At 37.7% G+C, this 14,921-nt stretch overlaps 2 protein-coding genes across 2 annotated transcripts in view; both read left to right on the top strand.

Annotated features, from left to right (window-relative positions):
- The window catches only part of LOC109160073 (protein SIEVE ELEMENT OCCLUSION B-like), a 55,252-nt gene that overhangs the window by 5,989 nt on the left and 34,342 nt on the right, over positions 1-14,921 (top strand). The gene's annotated exons all lie outside the window — the stretch shown is intronic.
- LOC109160082 (protein transport protein SEC24-1-like) lies at positions 830-4,120 on the top strand. Its single transcript, XM_019308219.1, has 3 exons — positions 830-1,039; positions 1,338-1,493; positions 4,056-4,120. Exons 1-3 carry the CDS (start codon positions 890-892, stop codon positions 4,089-4,091), a joined length of 342 nt encoding a protein of 113 aa, XP_019163764.1. The 5' UTR covers positions 830-889; the 3' UTR covers positions 4,092-4,120.

The following is a 14,921-nucleotide window of genomic DNA, read 5'->3' as shown; positions in this document are numbered from 1 at the left end:
TATTTAATTTTTATCTAGCTAGTTTAGAAATAAAAACTAAAACTTTTCAATTAAATTTAAAAGGCTTTATGAAAAAATGCTAAGAATGTGTCTTTATTGTATTTCAATTTAGAGGTTAGAGGTTCAAAACTTGTAGTTATATTTCTTAATCCTTTCGCACTGCACCTGAGACCTGGCCCCTTGGAGTTTGAACCTGAGACCTCTCTCATTTGAGAAAAGCTAGCTGGGAAGGCTAAGGGAAACTAAAGTTATATTGCATAACCACTTTTTCATTTCACTCTTATCTTCTTTTATATTTAGAGTTTGTTGCAAGCAAAAACAAAACAACTCTTGTTTCCTAAAGTTTTTGTGGACGATCTTGATTTCCTTTATATGAGCAATGAAATATATTATCTTTAATTCTTTATCTTGGGTGAAATACCCCACTACAATACATGGAGTTAAACCAGTCTAATTTACTCATACTAATCGACAAGATTAATAGGCTGCTCCAATTAGAAGTAGTCGAATTTAGAATCTTCTGGATTTCAAGCTAATAGTATGAGCAACTTATTGGGAGTTGTCCCAAATATTGTTAATATTTATCATATTAATTAAATGTTAAAATAAAATTGTATACAAACACTTAATACTTGTATTTGGCATCTATACTCACCTTACTTTATGTAAAGCACGATTTTAAGTTAAAAGCAAATAAATTGATCCCATTTAATTGCTCGATACTGAAGTAAAGAATTATCCCTCTTCGTCCTATTCCATGCCATTTTTTATGCTATATATTTAAGAGGCCGGTTAGCCACACAATTGATTCACAAACCATCATATCCCCATTTTCTCTGCTCTTTCCCTTAACTTTGCTACATCTCTTTTCCCTATCTACTTCTTAAAAATGGAATACCAACCTTTGGTAGGTTCAAGCATTAATGAAAATGTTATTTTGGAAGAAGTTTTGAGTACTCATGATCCTGATGGCAAAGGTTTTAAAACAAGTTATGTCCTCAATTTCGTGAAAAAGATTCTCTTTTCAATCCATATCATGGTTTGTCTATTTACGTACTATTACTTTATATTTATATTCAATTTTATGTTTGATTTGATACAAGCAAGCAAAAATACATACGAAGTATGTATTGGAAGTTTTATGGTATGCAGGGTACATATTTTGTTGTATAATTTAATTTATACAGTTACCATATATACTACTTACATTATACTTTTAGAATACAAATGTTTTATATTTTGGCAAATATTATTGTCCATATAATTTATGGATTTCATGCATGATGAGATAAGTTTCTGTTGTTTTTTCATCTATATCGTTGATATGTACGGTTTAGATTGTTGGAGAAATCGTTCATGAAGATGAGGACTCTGAAGATGATGAGAAGTCTGATGAGGAAGAAAGTGATGACAAAAAGTCAAATGAGGAGGAATTTGATGAGGAGCCTAAAGACATGGAACTTTCCTATCAAATCAAGAGGTTTTCCTTTGAGGTATAATAATTCTTTGAGGAAAAAACATAAAGAGAATTTTTTTAATTACCTATATTTTCCAATAATCAAATTATAATTTTCCAATTGTGTTATAATAGTTTATGTTATAAATGTGGAATTATTCTCCACATAACTTTTTTGTAATTTTTTTTAAAATTTTTTTTTATTGTTTTGTATGTTCAGATGTCATTGATGTGTTCAAATAAAATGGATCCACACTCGACTATAATTTATTTTATGAAAATGTTGTCCACATTTTCATGGGAAGGCAAGCTTTTGATGATGCTGGGAGCTTTCTCCCTCAAATTTGGAGAATTCAACCTTGTTCATGGTGACAAGGGATTGGCCAGAAAATTGTCAATTCTCAGAGGAAGTGAAACTCCAGTTGTTCCTTCGCATATGTTGGTCCCGATAGAGTGAGATGAGAGTCTAGAGGGGGGGGGGGGGGGGGTGAATAGACTATTTTCGTTAGAGGCCCTAAACGTCACCTTTCGGTGTCTTGGCGCAGCGGATAAGATAGATTCGTTTTAAATACTTGCACGAGTTTGCGTACTTAGACAAACTTTCGGTAAGGATAATGAAGAGGTGATATGAAAGCAAAAAGAAAGAACGTAAGTAAAGAGATAAAGATGACACGAGATTTTATAGTGGTTCGGCCAATGTTGCCTACTCCACTCTTCTTCCACAATTGTTGGAAGGATTGCACTATCACTCTTAGTACAATTACACAAAGACTTCCTTGATCACTAAGCCGGACAGCCTTCGTAGGTTTTTCAACTCCTTGAGTTTACTCCGCCTCTATCAACTTCTTCTCCTGAGTTGAGGTAGGTAGAAAAAGATTTCTTGAGTTCTCCAACGAAGAGATCTTGACTCTGAGATATGATAGCTACAAACTGATGTCAAGACTTCCTTGAGGTATAAGACAAGTGATTCTCCAAATAACTTAACACCTCAAAAACTGGTTCACAAAAGCTTTTTGTAGATTGTAGATGTTTCAAGAGCTTTTGTACGTGAGTAAGTCGAGTGATAATGAACCAGCACCTTCTTAGTTGATGAAGGTGAGTTTATATAGGTGATGAAAATTCATCCGTTGGAGGGAGATGAAATTTTCGAACCTTTTAACCATTGGACAAGGACCGGGGAGCTTCATGCATTAAATGCTCCATTAATGAAGTTGTACCATGTAGCCGTTGAAGGTATGGAAAGCATTAGGGTTTTGTCCTTTAGCTCCAAGAGATAGTACATCTTCATTTAATGCTTCTTGAAAAGTGAGTCCTATAAGATGAAGTCCTTATTGTCCTAGGATGTTGTCAAATCAGACAGGTGAAACATTCTCCTCGTTGGTGAAAAGAAGTAATGTTTAACAAAGATCATTTTTACAAACACTGTCCTTTCGTGTTTGTTGACAACTCCTGCTTTACTCTTGTTGATGATCTTCATGTCTCGTGTCTTCTTTCACCTTGGAGACCCTATCATCTAGTCATAACTCATTTTCGTGTGTTTGTCTAGCTTAACACGAATTACAAGGGAGTTATGGCAACTTTCGTCTAAGATGAAAGCAGCGAACAAAAACAACTAATGGTTAGGGGTCTACTTTTCTACATTACATTGGTATCATCAAAATCCTAATACAATGTTCCTAACAATTTCCCCCTTTTTGATGATGCCAAAACCTATACTCTTCTTATAAGGCTGATAAAAGTTCCATAAGGATTTTTCTTATTTAAAAACAGCCATACTCGAGAGTTTACAAGTCTTTTTCTAGATAAAAGCGTTTAATAAGCGATATAAGGACAAGTAACTCAAACAGGTGACACGAGATGTGTAACAATGAGAGCTTCATTTATAAAGATGTGATCATTACAAAAACTTCATAAAAGGAATATAGCAAAAGTTAACTTACATTTCTAAGAGCTTTGATTTCTGTCGTTCAGCTTCCTTGAGCTCTTGGTCATCCTTTTCTTTTTGTCGCTTTAGCATCCTGTTGAAGTCAATTTTCTCATTGATTTTTGCCCTGAAGATTTTGATAGGGTTAGTCCTGACAAGCTCTTCATGTTCTCCTTTGATGTTCAGTCCAGTGTAGTTGTTGTAGGCTTCCCGAATGTTGCTTCCTTCAACAATACCGTGCTTCCACCACGAGATCAGTTCAAACGAATTCATGCCTTCTTGGTAGCTCTTTCCTGATTCCTTGTGCACTTTGAAAGCTGCATTATGCATGACATTTTGTGGGGAATCTTTGGTTACACTCGAAAGATCTTCAATGAGATTCTTGATCCTCTTTCTTTCCATTGCTTCATCTTCTCTTCTCTTTTTCTCTTCATCATGCTTCTTCCACAGTTCTTTGTTTGCTCTTTTGATCCTTTCATTTTGAGTGCTCATGTGGTTTTGTCTTGTATGGTTGTCTTTTGTTTTCAACCAAGTGGGATTATTGCAACCCTCGAATCGTTTCCCACTGCCTTCTTCAAATGGGACAAAGTCCACAAAGTTTCCTATGCCATCCATAGTTACTTTGTTGTCTCTCATAAGCTTTTGCCTTAATTTCATCTGTTCTCTCTTTGGCAGTCCTGTGAAGATGTATTTGGCTTCAGAACCAAATGATTGTCGAGGCTTGATTTGTTTGGAGGATTGGTATCGACCATATCTTGACTTCGAGGATTGATGGCCACGATACCTGGAAGAAGGATTAGGGTTCCTTTGATCATAGTCTCTTGGTGTCCGAGAGGGAGAGTGTCGTGCTTCACGAGCTTGATCTTTCGTGCTATCTCTCGGCTGATCATCATCCTTATCTCTGTCATCATTTCTCTTTTCCCCCTTTTTGGCATCATCAGCACAAGTGGTAGGAGGAATGGAAGAGACCTTGTTGATTGCAAGCAAGATATCCTGAGCATATCCGAGAATTTGAAGTGCATATTCGCCCAGTTGGTACGAATTGTCTTGATATGTGTCAATCTTTGTACATGCCAAATCCATACGCTCTTTGAGACCAAAATGAGAGTGTTTGATTTCGTGCTGTTGTCGCGCAACTTTGTTTAAAGAAGCTTCGAGATCATAAAGTTTCTTTGTCATTCGCTCAAGGACCTTGTGATCTGATTGGCTTTGTTGCTGCGGTTGAGGCTGTGCTGGAGGTGGAGATCGAGGTTTAGATTGAGCTGCTATCAGAAAATCGACATTTTTGCATAGATCATCCATAACTTTCGTGTCCTTTTCTCGTAAAGCAAGATATTGCCTATGTATGGTCTCGGCTGAATGAACAGTTCCTCTCATGATGTTCATGATAGTTCGTGGGGACTTCGCAGGGGATTCTTCCTCAATATTTGTTGGTGATGTGTTCATGTGATCATCTTGAGGTGGTGCTTCCCGGTTTCCACCACTATCTGAGCTAAGAGGGATTGGTGAAGCTTCCAGTTTGCCTTCACGCATTCTTTCGTTGCCGTGCTTGATTGGAGTCTCGTCTATGGGTTGGATATGCGGAACAATAGCGCGAGATAGATCTTCGGGATGAGTAGTTGAAGCTTCTTTCGAGTCTTCACTATCAGATGGTAGTCTTCTTAAGGGGGATCTCTGAGGGTAGGTGTCATAGTCAGGACCGATCAAGATTGTGTGACTATCTTCGGGTTCGGTTTCTTGAGCACCTTCATTGCCCATCTGATCATCATTATCATCATCGTCATCGTTATCATCATTCTCATCATCATTATCATCATTATTCTCATCATCATCATCATCATTCTCATCATCAGCATTGTCATTCTCATCATCATTTTCTTCATTTTCACCTTCATCACTCTCGCCTTCTTCAATCTCTCGTCCAAGCTCATCTTTCGTGCCACTGACATTACAATTTGGATCATTTTGGTGTTCCTTCTCTAAAGTGGTCTTGATCTTTGAGAGCAACATGGCATATCGAAGTTGCTTTAGTTCTTCTTCATAAACTGGATCCAAGGGTGGTTTGTTGAGCTCGATGCAGATTGGAGCTTTATCTCTCCCGAGAGTGCGATTTGTCATCTTGTAAGAGAAAACGCGATTGATCTCTTCAATTCGAAGAGCTTTTGAAAGATCATCAGTGCCAATCCATGCAAGTGCAAATTCCTCTTCATCCTGCATTGCTTCAAAAGTTTCAAGAAAGATCCGCAGGGGAGCAGTGCGCCACTTTTGCCACTGTTGAACTCGTTTGTAATCTCGTTCAATGGATTCTCTAAGTAACTGATCTGGTGAAGGTTGAGGAACCTTTACTTCTGGAGCTGGGGCTGATGGTTTCGGGATGTCCGGGGGTTGTACCTGCACTATTGCTGTCTCGTCTACCAACACAGGTTCTTGTGTCAGAATTACCTGCTCTGTATTGGTAGGTTCTTGTGGCAGACAAGGCAAAGCGATCAAAGCATCAGTCGCCTCTTTCGTCTTTTCTGGTGACCCAGGTTCTTGTGGAAGACTTAAGCGACTGGCCTCCATGTCTACATTAGCAGGTTCTTGTGTCAGCTCTCGAAGGAGTTGATCTGCCAAAGTAGGTTCTTGTGGATGGTGGTCTTGAGGAGAACCGAGATCAGACTTGGGTTCTTGATCATCAGGAATTTTCTCAGGAAGAACATCTTTCGGTTGACCTTCCCCCTCAGAAAGTGCATCTTTCGTGTCTCCTTCTTTCGGTGTAGCTTCTTTCGGTGTAGAAGATTTCTTCGGGAAAGATTTAGCCTTGACTGGAGACCGAAAGTGACTGCTTTTGATAACTTTGGAGAGAATTAAATTGTCTTCGTCTTCAGATGAGTCTTTGACTATGATTGATTCTGGTAGAAGGGAAGGTGGAATAGGATCGTTCTTCTTTTGTGGAGATTTTGGTGAGATTGGAACAGCTGAAGATTCTTCGCCCTTTTTCGCCTTACTCCGAGAGGAATGCTTTTCTCGTCTTTGTCGTTTTGGCTTGGGCTGCTCATCTTCTGAAACCCTAGGTGTTCTTGATTTCCGCTTGGCTTTGACTTGCTCAATAGGGATTCCCAACTCCAACGCCTTCTGCTTGTCATATCCTGATGGTTTTTGTTTCATATGACATGCTTTCTGACCAGGCCGAATTCCTGGGCGCAGAACGACTCCTTTTGTTGCCAGAAGATGGCTTATCACAAAACCATATCCCAACTTCTTCGCAATGTCACCTGGACTTTTTCGATGAAAAGTGATGGTGTGAACAATATTGTTGAAAATGATCTTCGACCAATCAACTTTAAATTCGTTCAGGAAGGCATGCAGCATTTTCAACTTCTCCTTCGTCACATCATCTGTGCCCGAGGTCTTGTGGTCGACGATTTTATTGAAGATATCAACAGTGAACTCATAGTCTAGCCGGAACCATTTCTTCTTCAACGGCCATGAGATATCTGCCTTGGATGGTGCATGATTGTTCTTGATGGATTCGTAGAAGTCCTCTGGGTCGAGATGATAGTAGATAATATCTGTTTTGTAAGACTCATCTCTTTGTGGAAACCCGTATGTTGATCGAACGTCCTCTGCGGTAAGAACCACATGATGATTATTGACTCTGGATGTGATAGTCAAATAATCAGAGGTTATTGAAGCATTCATATAAAACTGGGTTACATCAACCGGGTGCCAAACAGTATAGAGCTGTGTGACGAAGCTGTATAGTCCTGTCTCAGTAAGGAGATGTATGATGTGTTCACCAAAATTTCTATCCAAGATATATTCAAGGAATCCATGTGCGTCCCACATACTTCCCCCTACGATGAAGGGTACTCTGGATTCAATGAAACTTAGGTTCTCTGTTGGAAAGATTGGGATTTCCATGGTGGGAGGATTTTCTGGTTCAGGATTAGATGGTGATGCTTGAGGATGTTCTGCCATGGTTGAGAATTTGAGAGAGACAAAGGGTTGTAAAAGAGAGAATAAGAGTGAGGAAGGTAGGGTAAAGAGATCAAGAGAGGTTTAAGAGGGGTTTTATAGAACTCCGGGTCTCCGGGTATGGATGATCCATTTAAAGATGAGCGGTTTTTAAAAAAAAAATTCAAATCACTTCCGGTTCTTTTTCTCCAAAAGGTAACTGATCATCATGGGCGAGTGATAAGATTGTTTGCAGATCAAAAACGATCATTCCCTCATTTAATGAGGAGAGAGAAAATCACTCGAGTGCTTATAGGTGCATTAAATGCACGTCACATCATGTATCAGACAAAGTGGGGAAGTGGACCACTTTTCTCGGCCACATGATCCCATTGGGATTCATCTTAACGGTTGGAGATAAAGGCTCAAATATTAAGCATGTTTGGTCATGATTCCAAACCCGAAAAAGGATTGGACTTGTGTAATTTTCAAAACATTGGACTTGTGAGACAAATGAAGTCAAACATGTCTTTCTTTTGTGGCAACAAAAGTATCTCCCGAGAGAATTGTTACACAGAACAATATTCAGTGAAAGCAGTTGCAATCTCTCGTGCATTGGAAGTCAGACTTCCCATAATGCAATCCTTCTTCTTTCGTTCGTACTCAAGATGTTCCCTTTTATGAGCAAAGAGTTTTAGCAATAAGAGTCTTATGATCTGTTCTCAAGATTTGTCTAGAAAGACTTCGTCTTTCCATGTCATTTAGGTCAGCCATTGCCTTGGCCTTAGCAAGAGAGTACAGTACACGATGCTTTTCTTCGTGCTCTAGAAGAAAGTAAAACTTTTGAAATAGGTAGACCGAACTTCTCAAAAGGTATATTCAGCTGTCTTATTCAAGACACTATTTAGAGAACTTATTCTTTTTCAAGAATTTTATTTCTAAATCGAGATTATTAGGCAGACGATAGATTAGGCAAATAACATCTCGATTAAAGGAAACTAGAGCCAGTTTATTCATCATAGACCCGAGAGAGGAAAGTACATAGGATAAACGAAAGTAACACACAATAAGATCAAATTTTCTTCCTCTCGTTCTTCTTGACTTCGGATGGTTCTCCTTTGGTCTTTTTCACATTTCCCAGCATTTGTTTGAACCATTTCCTGGTTCGTGGAAAGTTTGAGCCTGATGAGGATTCGGGTTCTTCCTCCTGATCATATTTTTCCATGAAGTCCTCTTGTGCAAGAAAAGCCATATAGTCTGGATCTGGAGCCTTGGTGGGATCTTTCAAAGTCTTCTCTTCACTTTCGACGATGAAACCTGCCATATCCTCATACTTAAGAGACGAATCGGAGTCAGAGGGAATTTCCACCGGTGCTTGTGGACTATTGCCAGGGTAGAGATCACCCTGTTCCTCCCTGAGACGTCTGGCATTTTCTTTCAGCTTATGAGAATCACCTCTGGTGAAAGGTTTCTTTGGAGCCATGGTAAAGAGAGGAGGGATGAGTGTAATGTGAAGAATTCTCCTCCTTTTATAGCAAGAAATCCACAAAGCTCATGTGTCTGCTACACATTAATTTCAACGCAACAATAAATGCTTATAACTGTAGTCTAGAAGTCATTAATTTCAAGTACGACTTTGACTGTTATCTTGTTTCTATATGAAACTCTAACTTCAATGCTCTTTTAAGGAAAAGTAACGCATAAAATTATGTCCCCTTTTTGACCAGAAAACGTATAAGTGTTGATCTTTCCTGTGATTTGGACAAGTAACATATAAAGTTAGGCATAGACAAGATAATTAGTCTTTATAAGCAAGAGAGGATAAGTACGAAAAGACAACAAATTTTATTAGATCACGAGGATTCCAGGTCATGAGAGTACAGCATACAAAAGCTTAGAGAAAATGATACGGCACGTGAAGTTCCAGGCGAGTCATCTCTTCGGTCACGTCAGTCAGATTTGTCATCTTTGCGTATTCATCCAACTCCTCAAGTGTGAGAGTGGATTCGGGTGACTGAGTTACGGGCCGAGAGTGAACCGTAGTGATATCCACAGAGGATTGTACACTAGGTTGAGGAACTTCATAAGATGTTTGCTCATTAGACCTTTTCATCATAAGAAGTTTCTCTTTAGCAAGCCGAGTGGCTTGTTCCATGCAGTAAGCTCTTGTAGCCCTGGACTCATTGATCAAGAAGTCATGAGATTCCTTGTCCATTGGTGCTGTGTTGGGCATGGAGTAGGTGACAAAGACCCTTTCTCCATCTTCTTCAAGCCTTATGACGGTGGCATTCGGAAGCTTGTCGGCTTCTCGCATATGATGTTTTAGCCGTTTGGCCCTTTTTTCAGCTTCGTTGCTCTTTTCCTTTCCCTTATCCATTCCTGCAATCTTTATCCTTTTCTAAAATCTTTGTGAGTGAGTAAAACTCATGGAATAGAAGAATAATATATAGGCAAAAGATAACGTGCGAATCTTAACAAAATATTTCAGATACTGACAAAATGATAGAGTCATAAATTAAAAAGATCATGAACAAGATAACATCACAATTTGTCACCGTGGCCTAACAAAGGTATTCAAGTTTTCTTTTTCTTGCTGCTTGCGGTGGACTTGAGAGGAGATGCTATCTTGGTGGGGGTGCCTGAGGGTGAGTAATCAAAACTGTCGCTTTGTTCCAGCACACTGTTCTCTTTGACATATCCAATGGGATTGCCAACAGAGTGGTAGGATTCTCGTGACTCATTATCGGACGTGTTACGGAGAAGGCTTCTTATGTGTTGAGCGTGTTCAAGGAACTGATTGAGCTGTTGCTCAGTCACTAGTGGCTCACTAAGAACTTCACTCTTTCCTTCTCGTGCCTCCGTAATGGTTCTTTCGCTTCCCGTACTTATTCCTGCACATGTAAGGACAAACACTAGAAACTATGTTAGATGAGATTTGTTCTCATGTCGTTCTTTATTTATAAAGATCCTTGCGTGTAAGAATGAATCAAATCTTTTGATTTCCGAGAGCAAGAATCTTTGCGGATTTGATTTTCTAAACTTTATGTCATTTCAATCATTCTGAGTTCATGCCTTAGAAAAGAGAATCTTGTTTCACTTAAGGGTTTCGTGAGTATGTCTGCAAGTTGATCATCAGTATTGACATACTCAAGAGATATGTTCTTTTTCTCGACATGATCCCGAATGAAGTGATACTTGATGTCAATATGCTTGGTCCGAGAGTGCAGCACAGGATTGTTTGTAATAGCGATAGCACTCGTGTTATCGCATTTTATGCTCACTTCTCGTGCATTTATGCCATAATCTCTTAATTGGTGTCTCATCCATAAGATTTGGGCACAACAACTTCCAGCTGCTATGTATTCGGCTTCAGCCGTGCTTGTGGCAATAGAGTTTTGCTTTTTACTAAACCAAGACACAATTCGTCCTCCTAGGAACTGGCAGGTTCCTGAGGTACTTTTTCGATCAATCCGACATCCAGCGAAGTCAGAATCTGAGTATCCGACTAGATCAAATGATCCATCTTTTGGATACCAGAGACCGAAACTTTGCGTTCCCTTAAGATATCTTAATATCTTTTTGGTTGCACTTTGATGACTTTCTTTCGGCTTAGCTTGAAAGCGTGCACATACACCAACGGCAAACGAAATGTCAGGTCTGCTTGCTGTTAGGTATAGGAGAGAACCAATAATACCTCGAAAGTTTGTTTGATCAACATCCTTTCCTTCATTGTCAATGTCCATTCTAAGGGATGTGCTCATTGGAATTTTAACCGAACTTTTTCCATCAATGCCAAATTTTCGGATTAAATCCTTGGTGTATTTGGCTTGATTTATGAATATTCCATCTGGGCATTGTTTGACTTGCAAACCCAGAAAGTAGTTCAGTTCACCCATCATACTCATCTCAAATTTGCCTTTCATAAGATTAGAGAACTTTTCACATAGGATTGGATTCGTGCTTCCGAAGATAATGTCATCAACGTAGATTTGTACCAAAAGAATATGGTCATTATCTTTTATACGAAAGAGTGTTTTATCAACCACTCCTTTCGTGAAGCCGCAATTGATAAGAAAGTGTGAGAGAGTATCATACCAGGCTCGTGGAGCTTGCTTTAAGCCATAAAGAGCCTTTTTAAGATGATACACCTTTTCAAGCTCATTATTGATTGCAAAGCCAGGTGGTTGTTCAACATATACTTCTTCTTCAAGAAGTCCATTTAGGAAAGCGCTCTTGACATCCATTTGATAAACTTTAAAGTTCTTATAGGCTGCAAAAGCTAGGAATATGCGAATAGTTTCCAATCTAGCTACAGGGGCGAAGGTTTCATCAAAATCAATACCTTCTTCTTGGCAATACCCCTTAGCAACAAGTCGAGCTTTGTTCCTAACAATGAGCCCATCTTCACTCATTTTGTTTCTATACACCCATTTAGTTCTGATGACATTCTGATGAGATGGTCTCGGGACAAGTTCCCATACATTATTTCGTTCAAACTGGTGAAGTTCTTCTTGCATGGCCATTACCCAGTCTGGGTCTTTTAGAGCTTCTTCTATGGTTTTTGGTTCCATTTGCGACAGGAAGCACGCCATCATACTTTCGTGCAAGGAGGCTCTTGTCCTTACACCTTCCTGAATATTTCCAATAACCTGATATGATGGATGATCTTTTAACCATCGAAGGTCTGGTTCATAAGCATCTTGTTGATTTTGAGCGTCCATTTCAGGAATATAAGGTAGATCAATGTAAATCATTGGTTCAGATGTCGTGATAGATGAAAGATTATTTTGTTGAATTCCATCCTTTTCTTGAGGTATCGGTTCGGGTTCATGAACCTTTAGATGACGTTTCATGTAGGACGAGAGTATGTCTTCATCGTCTGAGGTATTTTCGTCAACAGGTTGCTGAGGATTTTGATTTGACTTGATTGATGTTTTACATCCTGATGGGTTCATCTCAGATTGTTCATCAAACTTAACATGGATGGATTCCTCAATTACCATTGTTCGTTTGTTTAGAACTCTGAATGTTTTGCTTACAGAGGAGTATCCCATGAATAACCCTTCATCAGCTCTTTCGTCAAACGCTTTTAAATGATTCTTTCCATTGTTATGTATGAAGCACCTGCAACCAAAAACATGAAAATAACTGATACTAGGTGTTTTACCTTTCCATAACTCATATGGTGTCTTGTTGTGAGATTTGTTGATCAAGGATCTATTTTATGTATAGCATGCCGTGTTTATGGCTTCAGCCCAAAATCTCTTAGGTAGTCCTGATTGAGAGATCATCGTTCGTGCAGCTTCTTTCAAGGTTCTGTTTCCACTACAAGAAAATTGTTCATTAGTGAGAGGTAAAACCGTCACTAAAGAATCAAAAACCATCATAAAAGACTTTTAATGACGGGAAATTTACCGTCACCAACCGTCGTTATTTCTTCCGAGGTTAAAAACAAATAGTGACGGGATATGATCCCATCATTAATAAACATATAGTGATAGTGTATTTACCGTCACTAATACGTTATTTTTGCGATGGGAAATCCCGTCATTAATATTACTGTTTACTAACAAATTTTTTCCTCATTATATTAAATTTTGCCCGTCACTAAAAATTATAATTTAGTACCAAATATTATTTTTCTAATTTTGTGTATATTATTACTTCTCATTAAATATTAATTTTTGTAATACATTTTTTTTCTCACTAACGAATGTTGTAACTATAGATATTGTATTAGGAAAAAGTTAAAATTTTTACCATAATACAATCAAAGTAAACTCAATCAATATATTAAAAGACTTCATCATCACTACCAAAATGAAATGTTTCATACAACTTTGTAAAGACTAAAAACAAAGAAACTAATTATAACAAATAGTCATAATAATGTATTTTGCCTCAACTCGTTTGCATTTGAACTAATTTTGCCTCAAGTCTTGCAACAATAGTGGTGCGCTCAAATAGTCAAACCCCTGCTTATAATCTCACTTCCAACTTCTGAATCACAAGCCTCTACTTGTTGACAGTCAATAAAACGCCAAAATGTTTTAGTATAATCTTAAGACATACAATTTCCAGGCTTAGAATTCATCAAATGATCTATCAAATTTGTAACAGAGCAAGGAGAATGGTGACATCTACTGTGGCATATGAATTGTCACATAAAATGCTCAATGCTCTTGGATTTGGTTTCTGTTTTGGTGAATTATCAATTGTCACATCTAAATCATCATAACAAAATCTTAATCTTAAGAATAATAAATAAATGCATGAATTCATCAATGGCTCAATGCTCTTCATTCATGATAACAAATACGCAATGGGAAACAAGATACAAATGGTAATTTGAAAATAAAAGCCAAGAGAAACAAAAGAAAATTAGGAAAACAATTACAAACACCCACCAGAGCAAGTGTTGGAGAAAATTACCTCAACATCCGCAAAGTCATTCGATTGATAGAACTCTCTTCTTAAGTTATGTGGTTGTCTTCTTGTAGCAGTTTCTTCTAGGATAATTTACCAACAAGCCTTGAACCGCTAAGTACTGTCTACATCTTTTCATAGAAGCTGCTCACCATTAATACACTAAGAAGAAAAACATATAAGCAAGAGTTGGCTTAGTGAAGCCCTTCCTTTCACCTATTTGAGTGTTATTTGCTGTGTTCATTACTTTCATCTCACACAAACCTTACCACTAAAATCAACCTTTCAAGAATTAATATAAAAGAATGAAATAACAATAATTTTCCATGCTTGGAACTTCTGTTAGGTGGAGAAAGTGGTAATATATGAATGCATATTCCTATATTCTAATTGATCAAGAAGTGTATTGTGTCACGGGATGCAGTATTTTTGGATATATATATAGATTTGGCAAATAATAAATCAGTAAAATATTGCAACTTAACTATAATTTGCAAAATAACTTCCTACCTTTCTCTAAGTAGTACTCATCTTTCTCTGCTAGTGATGCCTGAACCCCACTGTATCTTTTCTATAATTTGATCTATGAACAAATAAAGTAGAACAATCAGGAATTCATAGTTAAAAGCTTTGGATGGCAAAGAGATAGGTTTCATAGCATATTCTTTAGCACTTTAGAGCAATATATGTTTTCTTTTATCTGAAAACAATAAATAAATTAATGCATAGCAATTACTCCAATTAGTGCATCCTATAGAAACTAAAAAGGATTTGGCAAGATGAAAATACAAAAACCATATAAGTGACCATCACAAACTCCCAAGTCCACACTTATATTTATAAATAAAAAATAAAATAAAAACCTCCAAGTGCAAACCTATGCTGAAATAATTATAAAATAATCCTTCATAGTTGGATTGCTTCTCAGGCAACAACTCTTCAATTTCAAATTCCTGCTCAGAGCCCAATACATAACAGAATTAGTGGAAGCAAAAAAGGGACTTTGTCACTTATTGAGAGATATTTTGGATAGAGAATTAAGTACTTTGATAGAGGAAACTTTAAGAAACATTCACTATGTAGCAGATGTACATTGATGATGAATTATTCTAAACAATTCATCTTAAGACATGACAAAAGAGCTTGCTTGACTAGGTAACAGCATAAACTATTTTCAAT

This window comes from Ipomoea nil, unplaced genomic scaffold (genome assembly GCF_001879475.1).
Source record: "Ipomoea nil cultivar Tokyo-kokei standard unplaced genomic scaffold, Asagao_1.1 scaffold2845, whole genome shotgun sequence".
Taxonomy (NCBI): domain Eukaryota; kingdom Viridiplantae; phylum Streptophyta; class Magnoliopsida; order Solanales; family Convolvulaceae; genus Ipomoea; species Ipomoea nil.
Note: the sequence above shows the minus strand (reverse complement) of the source record. Positions and strands in the feature narration are given on the sequence as shown.